At 47.5% G+C, this 21,405-nt stretch overlaps 1 protein-coding gene across 9 annotated transcripts in view; it reads left to right on the top strand.

Annotated features, from left to right (window-relative positions):
• Nucleotides 1-634: 634 nt before the first annotated feature.
• The window catches only part of LOC144121139 (uncharacterized), a 62,241-nt gene continuing 41,470 nt past the window's right edge, over nt 635-21,405 (top strand). For 4 of the 9 annotated variants that reach the window (XR_013312538.1, XM_077654118.1, XM_077654120.1 and 1 more), the window contains exons 1-3: nt 638-910; nt 7,094-7,217; nt 10,989-11,166. Coding sequence is in view for 1 of the 9 variants with exons in the window: in XM_077654115.1 (XP_077510241.1) it covers nt 782-910; nt 10,989-11,166; nt 19,334-19,416 (390 nt within the window). In the remaining 8 variants the exon portion in view is untranslated. Of the gene's footprint in view, nt 911-7,093; nt 7,218-10,988; nt 11,167-19,333; nt 19,688-21,405 lie in introns of those variants that run through there. The other 5 variants (XR_013312539.1, XR_013312540.1, XM_077654115.1 and 2 more) reach the window with 4 other exon arrangements.

Here is a 21,405-nt window from a genome sequence, read left to right as displayed (position 1 = left end):
CATATATATGTGTCAAATGGATCCTACATTTTTTTTTGTTCTCAGGTAGCTCGCTGAAATTTTTGAAAAAGCTCACAGCATCAACCCACCCTACCTGCTGGGGCCAGGACTCGTCGGGAGCATCAAAGAGTGAGTCATTTTTTTTCTGCACATGAGAAGTGCGGCAGGGAATTTACGTGCATTGTAGCACAGGCTTTGTCGAAATAAGTAACTAGTATATTGGGCTTGCATCTCAGCCATATAGTGGAGCCCGGGTAGAAGGCAGATGCCTCAAATTCGCCAGTGAGGTGTGTGCACAAGTTTCTCGAAATACGAAACAGTTCCCGGAATTCAAATTCCAAATATGTGGTCTCGACTCGCTCCACATACAGTGGGACCCTGTGACGGTCCTGCCTCTCTACATGCACCGCCAGAAGAAGCACGACAGACTCGTCGTCGTCATCATCTTCGCTGTCAACGGGCTCACTCCGGTCAACAGCATCGGTGAGCGCAGCAAGAGCAGCTACCTCTTCGCTCGACATGATGAAAGTGATCAGCAGACGACGCAGCAGACGACGCGGACGCGAGAGCCGGCTGCTCGAAACTTTCCTTACAGTTTCCGGTGGTTGCCAGTTCACGTGACCATGACGCGTATTCCTGTCAGGGGCTAACTTGCTGGCAGCCAGCGGGCTGCCCGAGCGTGGAAAATCGAAGAGGCCCCCCTCCCCCACTTCATACAACCACCACCACCACCGGCTAGGCTTTGGCGGGGTCCGTGCTTCTGTTCGGGCGCTGTTTGTGAATGGAGCCGTTTCATATTCACAACACTTACGACTACAACCATGGCAGCCGCTGCAGCTTTTTTCCTTACCGCAGCCGCAAAGCAAGAGAAGAAAGGGATTACTGCAAGGCGTCGAGTCTTCGTTTCCATGTGAGACCCATAGTGTAGCGCAGGAATGCGCGCAATTTGCTGCCGCGAAAATAAACGCGCGAGCACAAAAGCGAGAAGAAACCTACTGCCACGGAACGGACGAGGCTCTGTCAGCGTTGGTTGTCCTGTTCGTTTCCCTTCGGCATTGCGCGTGGTTCACTGCGCCGTGGTGTGTGCATAGATGCGTTTGCTAAATGCCAGGCACGCGTAGGAGTCCTCAATGTAAATGTGGCAATTTGATACTGCCCAGCACGGCGCTGGCCCAGCGAACTGTGTGACTATGTTTTGGGCTTTCGTTAAGGTGGTTGCGCGACTTCCTGTTCATTATTCGACGTGGACGTGATTGTGCGCTGCCTGCACGCGTGTTTTTTGATGCGAATATCGGCCCGTTGCGGACTGCCGATAGCGTGCGCCGCTCGGTCTGTTTAGCGTTGTGTTATTCGCTACACGTCTGTGCGTCTTTATAGTGATCTGATGTGTCGTCTTAAGGTTAGAACACACCTCTACGAGCCGACTGCACCAGCTGTCAAGCTCAGGGTGCGAGGGGTGTGACGTGTCAAGCACGCAAGCGACTGAGGGAGCTTAGCTGCCTGTGTAACATTGGTAACGTTGCCCGCAGCTGTAAAGTTCTTTTAGCTGCAGGCGGCCGTGAAGGAAGGAAGGAAGGCCTCAGACGTTGCTGGCACATACCCACTACGGGAGAGTGGCCAAGACACAGGCGGTTAATTACTGGATACAGGAAATTTTTGACGGGAAAAGGAGTGGTAATAGCATGTAGTCTGATAGATTGGAAGAGGGAAGGAAAGGGGCCCAGTTAACTTGGAGATCAAAGACGGGACAATTGCTTTATGTGCATAATAGTACACAATGCCTGTAATGTTACAATGTCGTACTGACTGAGGGCGGGAAAAAGAAATTAGAATGGGAGTCGCTGCGTTTCTTGAAGAAAATTTTGCACAGCAGAGCGCACACTCCTGTCGCTTCGTCCAAGCAAAGAAGCGCCAATGGAACGGAAGACACAGGCAAGCCCAGTTGATGAAATGGAATTTGCAAAAGACGCTTCCTCAAATGAGAAAAGCGGCGGCAGAACAGAAGGAAGTGATCTATTTTCTCAGGTTCGGCACAAAAAGGGCACAGTGGGGAAGCTGCCAGGCCAGATCTGTGAAGGTAGAAATTTAGAAGGGGAACCCGGCAACGCAAGTGCGTGAAAGAGACCTCTAGTCTGCGTGAGCGCCAGTCTTTGCTACCCCAAGGATGCAGAAGATGCTGATATTCGGGAGATGATGTAAGAGCCGAGTCAGCAAATTCCTGAAATATTGTGTAGCTGCGAAACCTCACCGCAGCTGTATATGCACACGATGGCAGGACAGCAACAATTGGGCCGCTGAGAGAGGCTCTTGCTAAGGAATCTGCAACCTCATTTAAGTGAAAGCCCATGTGACCGGGTACCCAAAGCAACCTTACCGAATTTAGATGGAGCGGAATCAGGAACTTAGAGGCGTAATGGCCGAGAGTCAGTGGGTGAGGATAAGGAAGAGCAAATGGACAGAGAGTCTGTCATAACCACGACCTGGGAAACGGTAGATTCTAATTTTCGTAAGGCTAAGATTACTGCTAGTAATTCAGCCAGAAAAATTGGAGTGAAGTCGGGAAGACGGAGAGAAAAAGACCAATCCAGTGAAGGCGAAAAAATTCCCACACCTGCCTTTTCGTGATCCTGCGAGGCATCGGTAGCAATAAGAACATGACAGGGAAAGGACCTTAGGTGGTCCTGCAATAGGCCCTGAAGAAGCGGGAAGGGCTGCAGCTTTGCATTCGATGGGAAAATGTCATCGAATTCAATCTGGACAGATGAGGAGTTGTTATATATTTGACGGACATCTGTGAAATGAATATTTATGCGATCAAGGAGGGACTGCACGTAACATATCTGCGGGGTATGAAATCGAGACCAGGCAGCACTAAAAAAGGCGGAAGGTTGACTAAGAAATATTATACTGGAAGCGTGAAGAGGTGAGTCGCACAATTTTAAAAATGTTTGAACTGTTAAAATGCGAAACCTAGCTGATAACGAAGGCATTCGCGCCTCAAGGTGCAGAACAGCATTGGCGACATATTTTGTTAGCCCCAGACAAAGGCGCAACGCCTCACGCTCCAAAAGCACAAGAGGGCGAAGTTTATAGGCAGGAGCTCCTAAGAATAAAACACACCCGAACTCCAAAATTGGGCGGACGTACATTTTATAAATCATCAGAAGCGTATGCCTTCTCATGCCTGACCTAGCACTACAAAGCCTGCGCAGGATGCCAATGGCCCGAACTCCTTTTGCAGAAACTTGCTCAATGTGTGCCCGCCAGGAGAGAGTAGAGTCGTATATTACACCGAGATACTTCACCGTCTGAACTTGAGGTATTATGTTATTTCTATAGACAGGCAGATATTTACTGGAACAGAAACTGGAAATACTAACAATGCGCATTTCTTCACATTAAGGGACAGATGAATTCTTCCTAGCCAGTTGTCAAGAACATTGAGGTAATATTGCAGGGTTTGATGAAGAGTGTGAATGTCACCTGCTGATGCAAAAAATGCAATATCGTCGGCGTACACATAAGTTTTCACATTTTGAATGCATGGAATTGAGCTTAAAAAAATGTTAAAAAGAACAGGTGAGAGAACTGATCCTTGCGGAACACCTCTTGTCTGTAGAAATCTCCTTGAGAAAACACCATTTTGGCAGCAGTAAAATGCTCTATTTTCCAAAACAGAAATCCAGGCTACAAAATAGCTTGGGAAGTTGAGTTCCTGTAATCTTAGTAATAGAGTCGAGTGCTCCACGCTGTTGTGTGCTTTACTGACATCCAAGGTGACAAGCGCAGCAAACTTTTTTCTATTGCGAGCTAATTTAATACGACTCTCAAGGTCAGTATGAGCACACCAAATGGAACAACCTGGCCTGAAACCAATTTGGCTTGGATTCAATACAGCATTTTCTGAAATGAATGACATGACACGGCTGAGAAGGACCCTTTCCACCGATTTCACAAGGTTCGATGTTAACGAAATAGGGCGTATATTGTCTAAAGTTAAGCCCTCCCCTTGCTTTTTAAGCAATGGAACTATTTCAGCAAGACGCCACTCATGTGGTATCCAAGGACCTTTAATAGAATGGTTAATTAGAGCCAACAGGTCTGCAGGAGATTCATTGAATAATATTTTGATCATAGATGAAGTGACCTTATCGGGGCCAGGAGCCGCTGGGGATAAGCGCAGAACAATTTGCGACAGCTCAAGCATAGAGACCTCAGTGAAATCACTTGAGGTGCATGTGAATATAGTAGGAGAAGGTAAAGCAGATGTAAAGCGAAGCTCTAGGCCACACGCAATATCCTCTAAGGCCTTTGCGATGTCAGCAGGGGACTGAACAAGGGATTCAATGTTGGCAGCCGGAGGAATCACGTTGTTGCGCCTCATGAAATTAAACAAAGCTTGTTTATTTCCTGATTGGGAAAGGAAATCATAATGATTTGTGTTATACTCCTCCTTTGCACGGGCGACAGTGCACTTAAATGTTGCTGTAACATACTTATAATCCAGCCAATTTTTTGGGCATTGATTGATGAGAAGTTTCTTCCAAGCTGCTTTCCGTCGTCTATATGCACGCGTGCACTCAGCATTCCACCAATTGTTCGCGATTGCACCCTTTGTTCTCTTAAGCAAAAATTCAGACTTTTGCCTTGCATGGTCCAGTACTGAGCATAGATATGCAGCCTTGCTTTCGGCACTTCTCTGAGCGCGAGTGTCTGAAGTGATTTGGAGGGCTGATTTTAGCGTGTCTTTAAAGCAATTGTAATTTATTAACGTGCGCTGATGTCGCTCAGGAAGAGTTAATTTACACGCAAACTTGAAACTAATCGGTAGATGATCACTGTTTGTTGCACAGTCAACAGGCTCCCAAGACATAACAGAGACTCCTGGGGAGGAAAAAGTTAAATCTAAGGCAGAGCGGCATTGACTGCGAACAAACGTAGGCAATCCGGAATTGTTGCAGATCAAGTTGTTGCCAGAAGCCCAATCAAATAGTCTAGAACCAAAGCTGTCTGTTTTAAACCCCCAAGTCACATGGTGCGAATTGAAGTCGCCAAGTAATAGAACCTGAGATCGGCTACTAGACATGAGTGAGTCAAGGGGCCGAGTGTCACGCACACCAGACGGGAAATATGCATTAGCTACCGTAAAGGGCTGTTGACCTGGGACACTGAGGTCAACCGCAATGATTTCACATTCATTGTCCGCATATTGAAAAGAAATGCATGCCCTGTGGCAAAACTTTGTAGATATGAGCACTAACAACCCTCCCCCTCGTGATGACCGGTCAAGCCGGAACGGATGGTAATCCTTGAGATGATAATTGAAATTTGAAGTTAGCCATGTTTCCTGTAAAGCAACTAAACCTGGTAGAAGCTGATTGCATAGGCAATTTAAATCTGTTGAAGCGGAGAATATAGATCGACAATTCCACTGGAGTACACTTAAGAAACCTATCTTGGCGGAAGTGCCGCAGCCGCGACTGCCTTTTCTAGAATCCTGGTCTTAGCGTTTTGACTTGCGTTACTTTTCTTTGTCTTTGACTGGGGGCAAGATGGACCTGCAATATTCAGAGGAGACCCACTTCGTTTCTGGGCGCGGAGATCAGACTCCATATCCATACAATCCATAGAGGATGCGTCCATAACGCTATGCGAAGGAGAGGCCTGAGAGGTCTTTTGTTGCTCACATTGTTTTTGGCCCTGTGGAGCGGAATCGATTACTACAGAAGGAGGGGTAGCTTCTGAAGCCAAAGAAGACAAGAGCGGAGCGGTGGACGCCTGCAGAAGATTGGTCATCTGAGCAGCTATGACCTGCGAAATGCACGTGGACACGGTTTCCATAATGCGATCCATTGCATTTGCCACAGCTTTCTCAACTGCCGCTGTAATAGCCTGGGACCAACTAGAATCCATTATGGGTGGACATTTGGCGGCCACACTAGAGTAGGCTGAGGCTCTCTCCTTGACTGCGGCAAAAGCCTCTCTCCGCGTGCATCTGCGCTTGTCTATAAGCTCGAGCACCTGAACTTCTTGTGCTCGTGCAGAACAGTCAGGCGAATCAGCAGGGTGAGCACCGCTACTCAAACAACATTTCTCTTTCTGTTCAGGACATTCCTCTCTGCAATGACGTTCCCCACAGGCACAGCAGCGTAAGGCCGATTTGCAGGCTTTGCTGCTGTGGCCAAATCGCCAGCAGTTTTGACACTGAAGGGGCCGAGAGTTAAAGGCATCTACTCGAAAAACCAATGGCCACACCATAATCTCTGACGGGCAAAATATTCCTGCAAATGTGGCAATGACGGACTCCGTAGGAATTTTTTCTCCGTCAACCATCCTGCTGCATCAATGGACAGCAATCACTCCCGCAGGCGAGAGGTTCTCAAGCGTTTCCGCAGGGCTCAATCGAGAGTCGACCCCTCAGACCAAGCCCTTGGAACATGCTAGATGAGGCGGAATGAATGCGCTCACCGGGTGGTTGGCGAATGACGTACACTTCAGCAGGTCTTCAATACAGGCTTTATCCGGCAACCTGCACAAAATACCACCCCTGCCGAACTGCCGGACGTCGGTAATGTGCATGAAATGCTGCGATGTGAACCTAAGAGCCGCCTGCACGGCCTCCGGGTTGTTCAGTCGGATAGCGCCTCCATCGGAAGGCACTAATGCGACTGGAATGCTTGAAACACCGCTGCGGAAAAAGAGATCAATTGGGAGCTGGTCTTTAGGAAGAGATGCCGACCAAGGGGAAAACCCCTGGCCAGAAGAAGAAGTAGACATTAAGCTCTCGTCCCGCACCCAATCGCCCCAGAACAGGAGCAAACAGGCACAGACAAAAAGGAGAAATTTAGCAAGCTAGAGCAACACCGCCAGGTACTTAGCCACTGCCCCGCAGCCTGGGTAGCTGAGCCACGTCAACAGAACAGAGCTTATCATAAAAACTAGTGTGAGCAAGTGGCGTTATGTATTTATAAAGTTTGGCTGTTTAAACATTTTCTTGTGGTAGTGTGAAATGACAGCAATACAAGTAATTATCAGGAAGTGCCAGGCATTTTGGGTGCAAGAATACACAGCTGGAAATTATGATGTTACGCAGGTGAAGTGCCAGCTGTTCAGTAGTGAAGAGGTCTGAAAAGAGCTTCATCGGAGAGGATGTCTCCACTGTCCAGATTTGGGGCTGTTCTTGTCTGTGCCTGTTCAGCGTACATTGCAGAGCACAAGTATGTATTGAGTTTTCTAAGATCTATTTTTTCAGCTCTGTGTTGAGATCAGTGTGTTGCAATGTCTGCTTTGGACCAGAACGTTGATGGCATGTATTGGCATTCCCCTATTCAAAATGATGTGTGTGTCTCATCTCAATAGGTCGTCATCAGAATTTGCCACTTTCATGGTCAGTATGAAGCAGTTCTTCAATCCAGAGGGGTCTCAGCTGGCCTCAGAACACGTACCGAGGAATCTGAGACTCCTTGTAGTAGAATGTAGGGAGTGTATGAATCCGAAGCAAGCAACCAATTTTCTTTCTCTTGTTAGTGGTGGTTGGAACATTTATTCTGGGATTTCTAAAATTTCATGGTGATTTTTAGCAAGAATCATTAACATGTTTTCTTAAAGCCTAGATGGAACAAGTGCAAAGTTGACAGCACAACACAAAGGGTGGAAGAAAAAGGGAAACCCACACCCTTGCACCAGGAGTGAGTCCAGAGCTGGCTGCTCAGCTCCAAGGCTACAAAGCAACAACGAGCACACTGGCTTAGCCTCAGCTCAGCCACTTTCTCTCTCCCTCACTAGTTCCCTTCCCACCTGTTCTCGAGTCGCTATAGGGGCCCCCTTCAATGCAGCCAGGGTTTAAAAAACACCAATATGAAGTAATGGGCTACAGGACAGCATTTTAAGGTGATATTACAGTATGAGGAGAAAGCTTTTATCTTTTTTTCTCTAGTACTCATCTCACATAGCACTCCTCATAGACAGTTATAGCAGAACGATTGCCATGCAATCCTTCTGCAGTAATGCCGGTGTCACATGGCTCCCCTCAGAGACTGCTCCAGCAAAGGCGCCTTATACCTGTGTTACACGGGCGTTTTCAATGACAGTTCAGTTAACCGCCAGTTGTGGATTTCAACTGCCGTCAAACTCAACTGGAATCGCCAGCTGTTACACGAGCACTTCGCGTTCAGTTCAGTTAGCACTCTAACCACATGACCTCGCGTCTAGAGCGAAGTGTAAATAAGAAAAAAGCAGTGTGCATTTTTTTCTTGTTGTAAATGATCGTAGTGTATATATTCTTTACCATAGTGACAATTCTTTTTGTGTATTTTTTGCTTTGTGGTAGAAATTTGCAGGTGCAAAGCAAACTGAGCCAAGACAATCCAGTAAGAGGGCAAGTTTTTCGGTTCGTAGGTCGCCATCTAGTCAGTTGGCCGTTCAACTGGGATCCCCGATCTCAGTCGAACTCAACTGCTGTTCAGATTTCAACGGCAGTTAGCACTGCCGTGTAACGCCGCTAACTGCTGTTCACTTCAACTGAGAGTCAACTGAACTGCCGTTGAAAACGTCCGTGTAATACCCGTCCATGTAATAAAAAAGGTGAATGTTCACCATAAAACGTTACCTTGGTAAGTTTTGGTGTTTTATTTGCCATTTCACTTGCTTGGCGATGACGCTGTGCAAGTTCAGTGAATATACTTGCTCTAATACACTTACAGGAAATTAGGAGCTTGTAGTGATTTGTTTGACTTAGCCTTTCGGCATGCAACCTGATATCGTAGTTAAACAAAGCTTGAAAGAAACTGCATATACTATGGACACCAGATGTTTGCTTGCATGTTGTTTCAAATGATGCCTTATACCCCTGTCACACGGGCATTTTAAGGGCCCTCCAACCGATATATCGAGCTCTGCTACACGAGCAGTTTCAATGCCCATCGAGTCAATAGTCTATCGAGTTAACGCTGCAGCGCGGAACTCCATCGAGGTTTCGAGGGCCTTCGAGCGCTGCCCAAGGTTGCTATTGTTGCTTCGAGCGGCGCCAAGCGCACTTTCGTACAGGATACATTCATGGTACAAAAGCATAAACAAACATTAATCACCTAAACTTTAATTCTGTAAAATAATTATAAAATTGTATCGGACTGGTTTTAAGCGCATTAATGTAGCGTTGCTGGCGTACTTAGCATTGACAGCATGGCGGTGCCCTGCCCGCCCGCTTCACAGCGATAACAGCTTCGTCGCTAATCCCTCAAAGCAATATAGTGTTCTAAACTCTTGTATTCGCCTTCGATTTGCCCATTCTTACTCTCGAATAAAGTTTCAAGAGACGAATAGCTTTTGTTTTGCAGTGTGCTATTTTTTTAATTTTTCTTGTGTATTCCAGTGTGCTGAAGTTACCTCGATTTTTCTGTGCAGTTCTTTTCTTGCTCGTGTTTTTGTGTTAGCGCAAATAAATTTTGCGGTAGTTCTCGAGCTCTTGATTTCTGTGCAGCATTGCAGAACTGTTGGGCTAGCTTGCAGATTGGGATAGTTGGTGTTGATTCATAATGGTGGTCCAACAGCGCAAACACAACAGACCAAGAAAGTGACTTGAAGAGTGCGTCTTGTCTCTTTCTTGGTCTATGTGTGTTTGCGCTGCTGGACCACCATTTCGGTTCTGGATGTGTACAGTTAGCCACTATTCCCGACACAAGTGTTTAAATAGCTACACATAGTGTTTACGTGCTTAGGGATTAATATCCTTGTCATACGGCCAGTTTCAATGACCATCGAGTCGAGGGTCTTCGAAATTCTTAATCGCCATCGAACTTGAAGGAGTTGTGTCGCTTCTACACAGCAAATCTCAATGGACGTTGAAATGGTTCTCGTGTCTTAAGCCAAGCTTATGTGGCGCCAAAATCGCTACTTTGAATTTTGCAAAAATAACAAAAATATTTGATAAATGTATACTAAATGCTGAAATACACGCATACGCGCATGTCGTTTAAAACCCTTCTAATTGCACGTACGCGACGGACAGATGAAGACACTGCTGTAGCCACTCTAATACAAGACGAGCCAAAACCATGGCAGTCCAACTGCGTCGGAGTGCTGCTTCTTCAGGCTTAAGACCTGGGAAATCGCCTTGGTATGTGAAAAACAAGAGCTATTTGTCTTTTGAAACTTTATGCGAGGGTAAGAATGGGCAAATTGAAGGCGAATACAACAGCTTAGAACACGGTATTACTTTGAGGGTTTAGTGACGAAGCTATTATCACCGTGAAGCGGGCGGGCAGGGCCCCGCCATGTTGTCAACGCTAAGTATGCAAGCAACGCAAAGACCGCAACGCAAAATTAATGTGCTTAAAACCAGTCTGATACAATTTTAAAATTGTACAGACTGCTTGCATTAAATTTTAGGCGAATAATGTTTGTTCATGCTTTTGTACCGTGAATGTGTCGTGTACGAAAGTGCGCTTGGAGCCGCTCGAACCTACGCTAGCAACCTTGGGCAGCGCTCGAAGGCCCTCGAAATCTCGATGAAGTTCCGCGCTGCTTCGTTGACTCGATAGATTATTGGCTCGATGTCCATTGAAACTGCCCGTGTAGCAGTGCTCGATCGCCTTTGAGTTGACAGACTATCGGTTGGAGGGCCCTTGAAATGCCCGTGTGACAGGGATATAACACGGGTAGCAGTGTTTAGTACTGCTTGCCTTCTTTTTGTTCTCTTCTCATTCATTGCTTGTGCCCTGCTTTCCTGTGTTTTGTGTTGTGTCATCACGTAGTACATCCCTCCTTTTCTGTTTGTGCATCCCTTCTCTTCAGTGTTTTTTTTTTTTTTTCTGGCAGGCCTAATGACAGCTAGCAGCTTTTATTTCATTTCTTTCTCCTCTACCGGTGCTCATGGTACTAGACAAAATATAGTTTGCTGAAAGGCTGAATTCTAAATTTTACGGCATCATTTACGGCGCGGCAGCACTACCAAGATGCCGGATACAAACCCATCCCTTTTTGTGATTCAGGTATCGCTTGGATTGCTGCTGGTATCATCAAGACCATCTTCTAGGCAGACCGCTTCCTCGGATCTGTTCCGGCCGCCTGAAATCTGGGATCATGACTTGTGTCTTCATCGAGGTCCAGACGGCAACTGCGTCAACTACATACCCAACAGCGCCGCACTATCAGCAATGGCAACACAAGGTACGATGACCGTGGCGTCAGTGGACTGGTATATAAGCCAAAGCTTCAGCAGAGAATCCTTCAGTGGGCGTGGCAGCACTACCAAGATACCGGATACAAACCAGTTCCTTTTTTGTGATTCAGGTGAGAAAACACTTGGGCAAAACCTTTCGTTGCAACAACCTTTGTCTGATTTTGCTGCCGTGCCCACTGATGCTGTTTGAATGGTTTTGCAACATGTTGGTCTCTTTACGATCTCTGTTGTTACTGGCGGGAGATGTCGTGACTAACCCGGGGCCCACAGGTGAAACAATTGAAGAGCAACTGAAAGCGATCGCGAAAGACATTCAGGAGATAAAACAAGATAAAACGGTGACCAACCAAAAACTAGGTTCAATAAATAAAAAACTAGAAAAAAATTGGCAAGATTGAAAAACAGGTCATGGAATACGTGAAACGAGTTGATAAACTTGAGAAAATGGTTGTATCCTTGGCAAAAACAGTTGATGACCTAGATAACAGAAGCCGCAGGTCTAACCTCATTATATATGGCATTCAGGAACAAGAAAATGAGACCCCCCAAAGCTTACAGGACACTGTAGAGAAAATTTTTGAAGGAAAGTTAGAAATAAAAACGGCAGGCTTTGAAAGGATCCATCGTCTCGGACGAAAGGAAGTGTCCGACGATTCAAAGAATAGGCCTGTTATCTTGAAATTATTGGACTACAGAGATAAAACTAACATACTAAGAAACTGCACTAACCTGAAACAAACTGGGTATTCAATTGGAGAGGAATTTTCCCGAGCTGTGCGAGCAATTGGAAAGAAACTCTGGGAGCGAACAAAAATAAATTGTGAACAAAAAGATAAGATCTACCTTAAATAAGATAAAGTAAAAATAAACAAGCGTTTGTACGCATGGGACGAAGAAAAACCCGACATTATTGAAGTTGCAAAAAACGAAAGCCAGGACAACGCTCCAGCCCGAGCAACTCGAAGCCGCCGACGCCCCTAACTGTTATTGTTCTGATTCCGTGGCATGCGTTGGGGCTGCGGCCACTCCTCAGATAGTTCACAGGTCGCAAACACAAGGAAAATTAAAACTTTATCTTGCATTTACAAACTTGTAAAAACGCGTTGCTGCCACAGTCTTGCAGCGCGGTTGAAACAACGAATGAGTCACGAGTCCCCTCACCTGAAAACGCCGGGAGAGGGAGCACTTAAGAGGGAGAAAGAACGCAGGCGAGAGTGAAGGCGCACGGGGAGAAGGAAGAAAGAGAGGGAAGAAGAGAGGAGTCCAGTGTTCGCAGATGAAGCCGGCGCCTGGGCGGGAAATTTGAAACTGAACTCGGGACAGCACACTTCCCGTCTGGTTATACATATAACGACTATGTGATGTTTTTAGTCCTGACGCGGAATAAGCAGGACTTTCTCAGTCGCAGAACGGAGAAACGTCCTGCACACTCCCCGTGTTGCCGTCTTGATCTCGGCCTTTTGCACCTTGCCGTCCGCACTCGCAATAACGTTCACAATGAGTCCCATAGGCGACTCGTTGCGATGAACTTGGCTGTCTCTCAGGAGAACGAGGTCACCTGCCTTGAGACTTCGAGTTGGGCCCTGCCACTTACGACGACTCTGCAGGGTAGTAAAGAACTTGCGTCGCCAGCGGCACCAAAAGGTGTCACCCAGCCACTGAACCTGCCACCACTGTCTCCGATATATATCTTTGTCATTTAAGACTGGTGCCACTGTGTTGCCGCTGACCTTCTGGGTCAGAAGCGTTGCAGGAGTTAGCACTTCCCAGAACTCGGGGTCCGTTGAGACAGGAACGAGGGGGCGCGAATTTATGATCCCTGAGACTTCTGCCAAGAGGGTTACCATGGCGACGAGAGGTACTCTCAAGAAGCATGGAGTCCAAAATTCGCCGTGTGATTCCTATCATTCTTTCCCACACTCCTCCCATGTGAGAAGCATGAGGGGGATTGAATACCCAAGTGTATCCATGGTCCGACAGGAATGTTCCTAGCTTCTCGTGGTCTGGGCCACTGGTGCTCACATTTAGTTCAGAGCATGCTCCAACAAAATTTGTCCCGCAATCAGACCTCAGTTGCTTTGCCGGGCCCCTTATGGCAAAGAATCTCCGGAGCGCATTAATAAAACTTGAGGTATCCATGCTCTTGATTACTTCGATATGAACAACGCAGATACTCATGCAAGTGAAGAGTACGGCCCACCGTTTGCTGTTGGCCTCACCGCCCCTGGTGCAATGAGACGCGACTTGCCACGGGCCAAATACATCTAGTCCGACATAAGTGAAAGACGGCTCGGTGCTTAGTCTTTCTGCGGGCAGGTCTGCCATCTTCTGCTGTAGCTTCCTTCCTCTGAGCTTACAACACGTAACACAGCTGTGTATGTATGAGGCGATGCTACGCTTAGCTCCGACGATCCAGAACCCAGCTGCCCTGACTGCTTCCTTAGTGAAATGCCGTCCTTGATGTTTGACCTGTTCGTGATAATGCCGCACAATCAGGGTGGTGACATGGTGTCGCCCTGGCATGATGATGGGCTTCTGCTCTTGCTGGTCGAAATGGTTGGCTGTGCCTAGTTGGCCACCAATTCTCAAAAGGCCGTCGGAATGAACCCATGGATCCAGTCTCCACAGAGGGCTTGACTTGGTAGTCGCTTTCCTCATTGCAAGCTTTTCAACTCCTCTGAAAAGGCTTCCTTCTGGACAGATAGAATAATGACTGCCTTTGCTCGGGCTAGGTGTTCTGCAGAAAGTCGCAGTTGTTGAGATGAGCTGTTATGCGGGGAGTTTGACACGTTTTCGGAAGTGCCCTGAATTTTGTCCACTAGCCGTATAAGCATTGCAACTGCGCAAGTCAGCCTAATCCAACTTGAGAAGCGCTCGAACCGCTTGCTGCCGAGTTGTTTCACGTCTACACTGGTTGCGAACATTTGCCTGGGGCCGCACCTCAGTGTCGGAATCCGCATCAACCAAGTCGAACTTACCCTTCAATACCTGCGAGCAGTGATCTTGACGATACAGAAAGTCCGGGCCTGTCAGCCAGGTCGATCCTGCCATTTGGGCTGCTGGCACAGACCTGGTTCCGAGATCCGCAGGGTTCATGTCAGAAGGAACATAGTGCCATTGCTCTGGCTGTGTAGAGCTCCTGATGCGTTCCACCCTGTTGCTGACATACACAAAAACCTTCGCGTCTCATTATGTATATAGCCTAGGACGACTTTGCTGTCAGTATAGAAGTTTACAGCATCAAGTTCCATATCTATTTCACGACTGATAAGCTCTACTAGCTCCACTGCCAACACAGCGCCGCACAGTTCAAGCCTTGGGATGGTGTGTTCCGGATGCGGTGCTAGCTTAGCCTTTCCTATGACGAACCCGACATGACACGCACCATCTGGATATGTCACTCTGAGGTAAGCCACTGCAGCCACAGCTTTGGTTGATGCGTCAGAGAATATGTGCAGTTCCCTGCACTCTGCAGTAGTGAGTGAGGCAGGGGCATAGGTGCGAGGTATGTCCAGCTGCTCGAGTACTTGCAAGGAGTCTTTCCACGTCTACCAGGCGGCTCTCTTGTCGTCAGGAAGTGGGCAGTCCCAGTCGCATGTCTCAGCGACTAGCTCTCGGAGGAGGGACTTCCCTTGAATGATGACTGGAGCAACAAACCCAAGTGGATTGTACAGGCTATTCACCACTGACAAGACACCACGCCGAGTGAATGGCTTTTCTTGGATTGGAGTCGTAAATGTGAAGACATCCTTCTTCAGATTCCAAGAAACTCCCAGACTGCGTTGGATCGGCTGTGAGCCATTACACAGGTCAAGATCCTTCAAATCCTTGGCACGGTCTTCTTCTGGAAATGCTTCCAACACTGTAGGGGAGTTAGAGGCTATCTTGTGGAGCTTAAGGTTTGATGCGGCAAACATCTGTTGCGTGCGGTGTATTAGGCTGATGGCGTCCTTGTGTTTGGAGAGAGACTTGAACCCATCGTCAACATAGAAATCCCTCTCGATGAACTGCCTGACGTCGCTGCTAAATTCTTCCTCTCCTTCTCGTGCTGTTCTCCGCAGCCCGTACGTTGCTACTGCAGGTGAAGGGCTATTTCCAAACACATGTACCTTCATTCGATACTCCACCACGTCACTGTAGATGTCGTTGTTGCGGAACCACAGAAATCTTAGATAGTTTCAGTGGTCGTCTCGTACCAGGAAGCAGTAGAACATGTGCTTAATGTCCACAGTTATGGCCACAGGTTCCTTTCGGAATCAGATGAGCACTCCAAGCAGGCTGTTGGATCAAGTCTGGACCGGTAAGCAGCACGCTGTTTAGAGACACGCCCTTAAGCTGTGCACTGGAGTCAAACACGACTCGTGTTTCCCCGGGCTTTCGTGGGTGGCAAACGCCGAAGATGGGGAGGTACCAACATTCTTCTCCTTCTCGAACCGGTGGAGCTTCCTCGGCATGGCCGTTCTTGAACATCTTGTCCATGAAGCTCGCGAATTGCTCCCTCAGTTCTGGCTTTCTCTTAAAGGTCCGTTGGACAGCAGTGAGGCGTGACTTGGCCAAGCATTTGTTATTCGGAAGCCAAGGTCTTGGGGAAGGAAAGGGAAGAGGCGCTACCCAACTGTTGGATTCGTCCCTTGAGAACTCGTTGTCCATCAGCTTCAAGGACTTCCTGTCCTCAACAGAAAGGGAAGGTCAGTTGTCATCCTCAGTTGTCTGGAACAGCGTTTCAGCAATCCCATCATCATAGCTGTCTTTCCTAGCAGCGTGCTGAGCTGGTTGGAACCAGTGTGTCGACCCTTGCATGCCAGCGAGCTTCTCCTTGACCAGAAAATGACTCTGGCATGGCTCGAAAAGGGAGGGACGTCCATTCTCAAGGACATTTGTTTTGAGGTTGCTGACACGGTCCGGTGTGCGACTTCGACTTATGCAGACATTCCCTACGATGACCCATCCCAGATCCAGTCTCTGAGCAAATGGAGCATCAGCCGGTCCGTTGTGCTGTTGTCGCACCTTGTGTACTCTGAGGATGTCTCTCCCGAGGAGAAGTAGAATCTTGGCCTCCGGGTCCAAACGAGGAATGAATTTAGCTACAGCTCTGAGATGAGGGGGATGCGATGCCACTTCCGGTGTTGGAATCTCGTTCCTGTTGTTAGGCATCTCGTTGCACTCGATGAGTGTTGGCAAGGGTAGCTTCACAGAGCCATGAATGTCTTCAATAAAAAAGCCGGATGCCCTTCTTCCTGTCGCCTCTGTAGTTCCAGCACATGTCCTTAGTGTGTAGGGGGAACTGTTACCATTGAGCCCGAAAATGTCGAAGAACTCTGTTCTTGCAAGGGACCTGTTGCTCTGGTCGTCTAAGATGGCATACATTTTTTCAGTGTTGTGAGGCTTAGTCGGATGACTGACTTTCACCAAGCAGACCTTAGAGCAGGATTTGCCACCGCTGCTTTGACAGCAGACTTCTGTACACTTAGATGACACTTCAAGTGCGGAATCTTGGTCTAGACTTGCGTCTTCAGAGCCGTTATGAGCTACAGGAGACTTGTGGCTGACATTTCCGGCATGAAGTGCTGTGGCATGCCTATCGCTACCACAATCGTCACATTTGAGAATTGTTTTGCAGTCTCTTGTAAAGTGGTCTGTGGAGGCGCAGCACCTAAAGCATATCCCATAATTTTTCAGCAGAGATTTTCGTTCATCCAGCGATTTTTCTCTGAAGGCGCGGCACTTCCGGAGGGGGTGAGGTTTCCTGTGCAGAGGACAATACTTGGTTGTATCATGCCACTTCTTTGGTGCGTTTGAGGGCAGATGGTCAGTGCTGGCCTCTACGTCCGTCAGTTGCACTGAGATGGGCGTTCTTCTCGTGCTGTCATTCGTTGCCCATCTGTCTGCTCTTGGGAGCCTTGAAGGGGTGCTACTTGCGGAGTTGAGTTTGAAGCTAGGATCGTTTCTCGTTTTCGCTTGGTCCCTGATAAAGCTGGCAAATAACGAGAAAGGGGGAAAGGCGACCTGATGATTTTGTTTGTATTTCGAGCCTTTCGCGATCCACGTGTCTTGCAAGCGTTGGGGCAGCTTTTCTACAATGGGGTTTACCCCTCTTGCAGTGTCTAGATAAGAAAGCCCAGTCAGGTGAGGGTCACATTTTGCAGCCTCAACTTCAAGAAGCAGGTCTCCCAGCTCTCTCAGTTTCTGGGTGTCTTTCTCGGACAGTCTCGGGAAACTTGAAATTCTCCTGAAGATGGCCTCTTTTATAATTTCCGGGCGACCATGGCATTCCTCAAGTCTTTCCCAAACTACCTTTAACCCAGCCTCGGGGTTGTCGACGTGCACGGAACGCAGCCGCTGTGCATAGCTTGACGACTTGGTCCCGAACCATTTCACAAGAAGGTCAAGTTCTTCGCTTGCCGTGACTTCGAGAGTCCGTGTCATTCCCTTGAACAAAGCTTTCCACGGCCGGTAGTTTTCAGGGCAGTCGTCGAACTTCGTAAGCGAGGTACTCACAAGGTCGCGTCGAATCAGATACTTTGCCATGGCAGTCAGTTCGGGGGCGTTCGCTTCATCTCCCTGCTGACGAGCAATGTTCTGCGCGATCCCTTGGATGCGAGCGCTTGGTGTACATGGAGCATGGTCTTCAGGTGCTGCATCCATGTTCTGAAAGACGCAATGCTCTTCGCCGTCATGCTGCTGCGATTGCTGGCACGGGCCGAGTCGCACGTGAGCCTGGTCAAGCACGTAGTCAAATGTACGTTGAGCGCGGTCTTCGGATGCCTCGGAGACAGTCCGACAGATGTGATGCTCCCCGCCGTGCTGACCTACGGCAGCCTCTAGGATCTCTGCTTGTGCTTCCGCGGCGGCCGCTTCTCTTTCCAACTGCATCACATGTAACTCAGTGTCCAGCTCCACTTTCTTGCGTTCGATTTCTGCAGCCACATTTTTTTCTTGTTCTTCCAATTTGGCCTTTTCCAGTTTCACCGCGGCTTCTTTCTTGGTTAGAGAAGCCTGTAGTCGCGCCGCGGCGGCCTCCGCTCTTGCTCTGGCGGCGAGCATGCTTGGCGTTGTCGAGACGGTCGAACGCTCCGAACGAGCTGAGCGTGACGAATGCCGTGACTGCACAGAGCTTGCCATTTTCTCAGAGCACGCGAGATGAGATTGTTCCGGACTCACTTGAGCGGCGGGCGACTTGCGGTCTTGCGACGCCGTTCCGTCCATGGCTGCGATGCGAAAACGGAACTTCTGAAGAGCGAAGCCAGCCAGCGGAGCCGCCGAAGCCTAGGTGCTTTCGAAGAGCGCGTGAGACACCGACTCAACGTTCATCGCGTTTTTACTATTCTGATTCCGTGGCACGCGTTGGGGCTGCGGCCACTCCTCAGATAGTTAACAGGTCGCAAACACAAGGAAAATTAAAACTTTATCTTGCATTTACAAACTTGTAAAAACATGGTGCTGCCACAGTCGTGCAGGGCGGTTGAAACAACGAATGAGTCACGAGTCCCCTCACATGAAAACTCCGGGAGAGGGAGCACTTAAGAGGGAGAAAGAACACAGGCGAGAGTGAAGGCGCACGGGGAGAAGGAAGAAACAGGGAAGAAGAGAGGAGTCCAGTGTTCGCAGATGAAGTCTGCGCCTGGGCGGGAAATTCGAAACTGAACTCGGGACAGCACAGTTATCAATGTTAATGCGCGTAGCCTCGTAAACAAAGTTGAACAGCTAGAGGCAATCTTGATTGCTCTAAACCCTGATATTGCTTGCATCACGTAAATGTGGCTGCATGCAGATATCAAGAGCCATGAAATTGCTCCTCCTGGCTACACCATGATTCGAAAAGATAGAATAACTATCGGTGGGGGAGTCGCTGTGCTTCTGAGGCAAGGCATACGCTATTCACTAATGCCAGACGGTTCAGGTGTCGAAGCAATCTGGTGGAAGGTTCAGCTAAGTCAGAGCCCTGCCTGCGTTGGCGCTGTGTACAGACCCCGAGACACAGAGGCTTCCTATCTTGAGCTGCTTCTTGAGTATATGCAGAGGTACATGCTGGGAAGCGCTGTAATAATGGCAAGTGACTTCAACCTTCCAGACGTAAATTGGAACTTGTTAAGCCCGTCCACGGCAATAAACAATCTTCTGGTAAACTTTTTATTCACTCTGAATCTAACGCAGGTTGTTTCCAAGGCTACTCGGATGCAGGGTACTTCAAGCTCTATTCTGGATCTTATTTTCCTAAGCGACCATTTTCTGAATGAAAAGGTTAGCGTGAATATTTTTGATGGTTTATCTGATCATAATATCGTTGTGTGCACACTATCGTATCCAGCACGGTTTCGCCAGAGTGGTTCTACAAAGCGTGTATATGCCTTTAACAAAGCTGATGATGCAGCTATCATGACATACCTTGCTCACGAATACCTTTATTTCCACAACCTATGCACAGAAGGCTCTGCAGACATCGATGAAATATGGCTGCAGTTGAAAAATCATGTATTACGCTGTGTGAGGCAGTTTGTTCCACTAATAAAAAAGACCACAAGGAAGTACAATCCATGGATAACTCGCGAAGTACTTCACTTAAAACGTAGAATTAAAAGTTTAAGAAAATCCAACAAATCAAGCCCGGTCTCAGACTAGTACTGCCAAAATGTTAATACAATGAACAAAGAACTGAAGGAAAAGACAAAAGTAGCAAAGCAGCACTTCTGTAAAACAACTCTTAGCTACTTCATCAAAGAATCGCCCCACAAATTCTGGCGCTATATTAGTGACAAAGAAAACCCTCCAAACCCTTTGCCATCTTACGAAGAAAAAAAGCAGGCGGTTGCATTTAACGCATTTTTCCAATCCGTATTTACAGCAGACAATGGTATTGCGCATCCTTGTAGGCAGGAAAACAGAGAACAATATGGTGTACTGGATGCCCCAGTCGTAACTGAATAAAGAGTGCCATCATTGTTGTTAAACCTAGATGATAAAAAGCGCAGCGGTCCGGACGAAATTCCAAATGTCTTCTTGAAACGTTATGCCGAACCCATGAGTAAGTACCTATGCCTTGTGTTCAATAAGTCCATATGCAAGTGCTGCCTCCCAGTGGAATGGAAAGTTGCAAAAATAATACCAGTTCATAAATCAGGTGATAAGACTTGCCAGTCAAATTACAGGCCTATTTCTCTTACGTGTACTTCCTGCAAAGTTTTAGAACACATTATCCTAAAATCAATAACAGAGTTTGTTGAATCGAATAACATTCTCCATCCCCAGTAACATGGCTTCAGGCGTGGTCTGTCAACTGTTACACAACTTGCTGAGATTTTACATGACTTTGCAAAAGCAATTAACGACCAAATGCAAACAGATTTAATCTTCTTAGACTTCTCAAAGGCCTTCGACCGGGTCTGCCACGCCAAACTGCTACAGAAGCTAAGTCAGATATCAGGGGGTGGGTCAGTAGTCCAATGGATCGGCAATTATTTAACCGACCGTCGCCAACCATACTTCAGACAAAGTCCCGGTTTTTTCCGGTGTACCACAGGGCTCTGTTTTAGCCCCAATTCTCTTCCTTCTCTTCATAAACGACATTGCTGACCAGGTAGAGGCGAAACTAAGGTTGTTCTCAGATGATTGCGTACTATATAGAGAAATAAAAAAGCCGAGAAGATCAAATAAGCTTAAACAATGATTTTGGCAAGATAGGAGGATGGTATTTGAAGTGGAAAATGGCTCTTAACTTAGACAAAACAGTTTCAATGACTATAACGAAAAAGAAATTCAAACTTAGCTTTCCTTACGGCTATAGCAGCTCTGCACTCAAGACAGTCACCGAGCACAAATATTTAGGCATCATTATTTCAGCCAATCTGGGGTGGACAGCTCACGTAGACCACATAACAAACAAAACGATGGGTAAGCTCATGTTTCTGAAAACGAGCCCAGCGGTATTCTACGAAAGAAGCCAAGCTTTTGGCGTATACTACTATCATTCGCCCAATACTAGAATACGCAAATGTCGCCTGGTTCCCGTACACGCAAGATAACATAGCTACGATTGAGGCTGTCCAGCGAAAAAGTGTGCACTTTATCTGCAACAGATATAGGCACACCGATTCTCCGATCCTGACGCTATCTGAGACTGGGCTTGACATGCTAGCTAGTCGTGCGACGCTTCACCGTCTGAAATTTCTGTACATAATTTTACATAACAAACTTAAAGTTGATTCTGCTACATACATTACCTTGAACAC

This window comes from Amblyomma americanum, chromosome 2, assembly GCF_052857255.1.
Source record: "Amblyomma americanum isolate KBUSLIRL-KWMA chromosome 2, ASM5285725v1, whole genome shotgun sequence".
NCBI classification, from domain to species: Eukaryota; Metazoa; Arthropoda; class Arachnida; order Ixodida; family Ixodidae; genus Amblyomma; species Amblyomma americanum.
The sequence above is the reverse complement of the archived record's forward strand: the minus strand, read 5'-3'. Positions and strand labels throughout refer to the sequence as shown.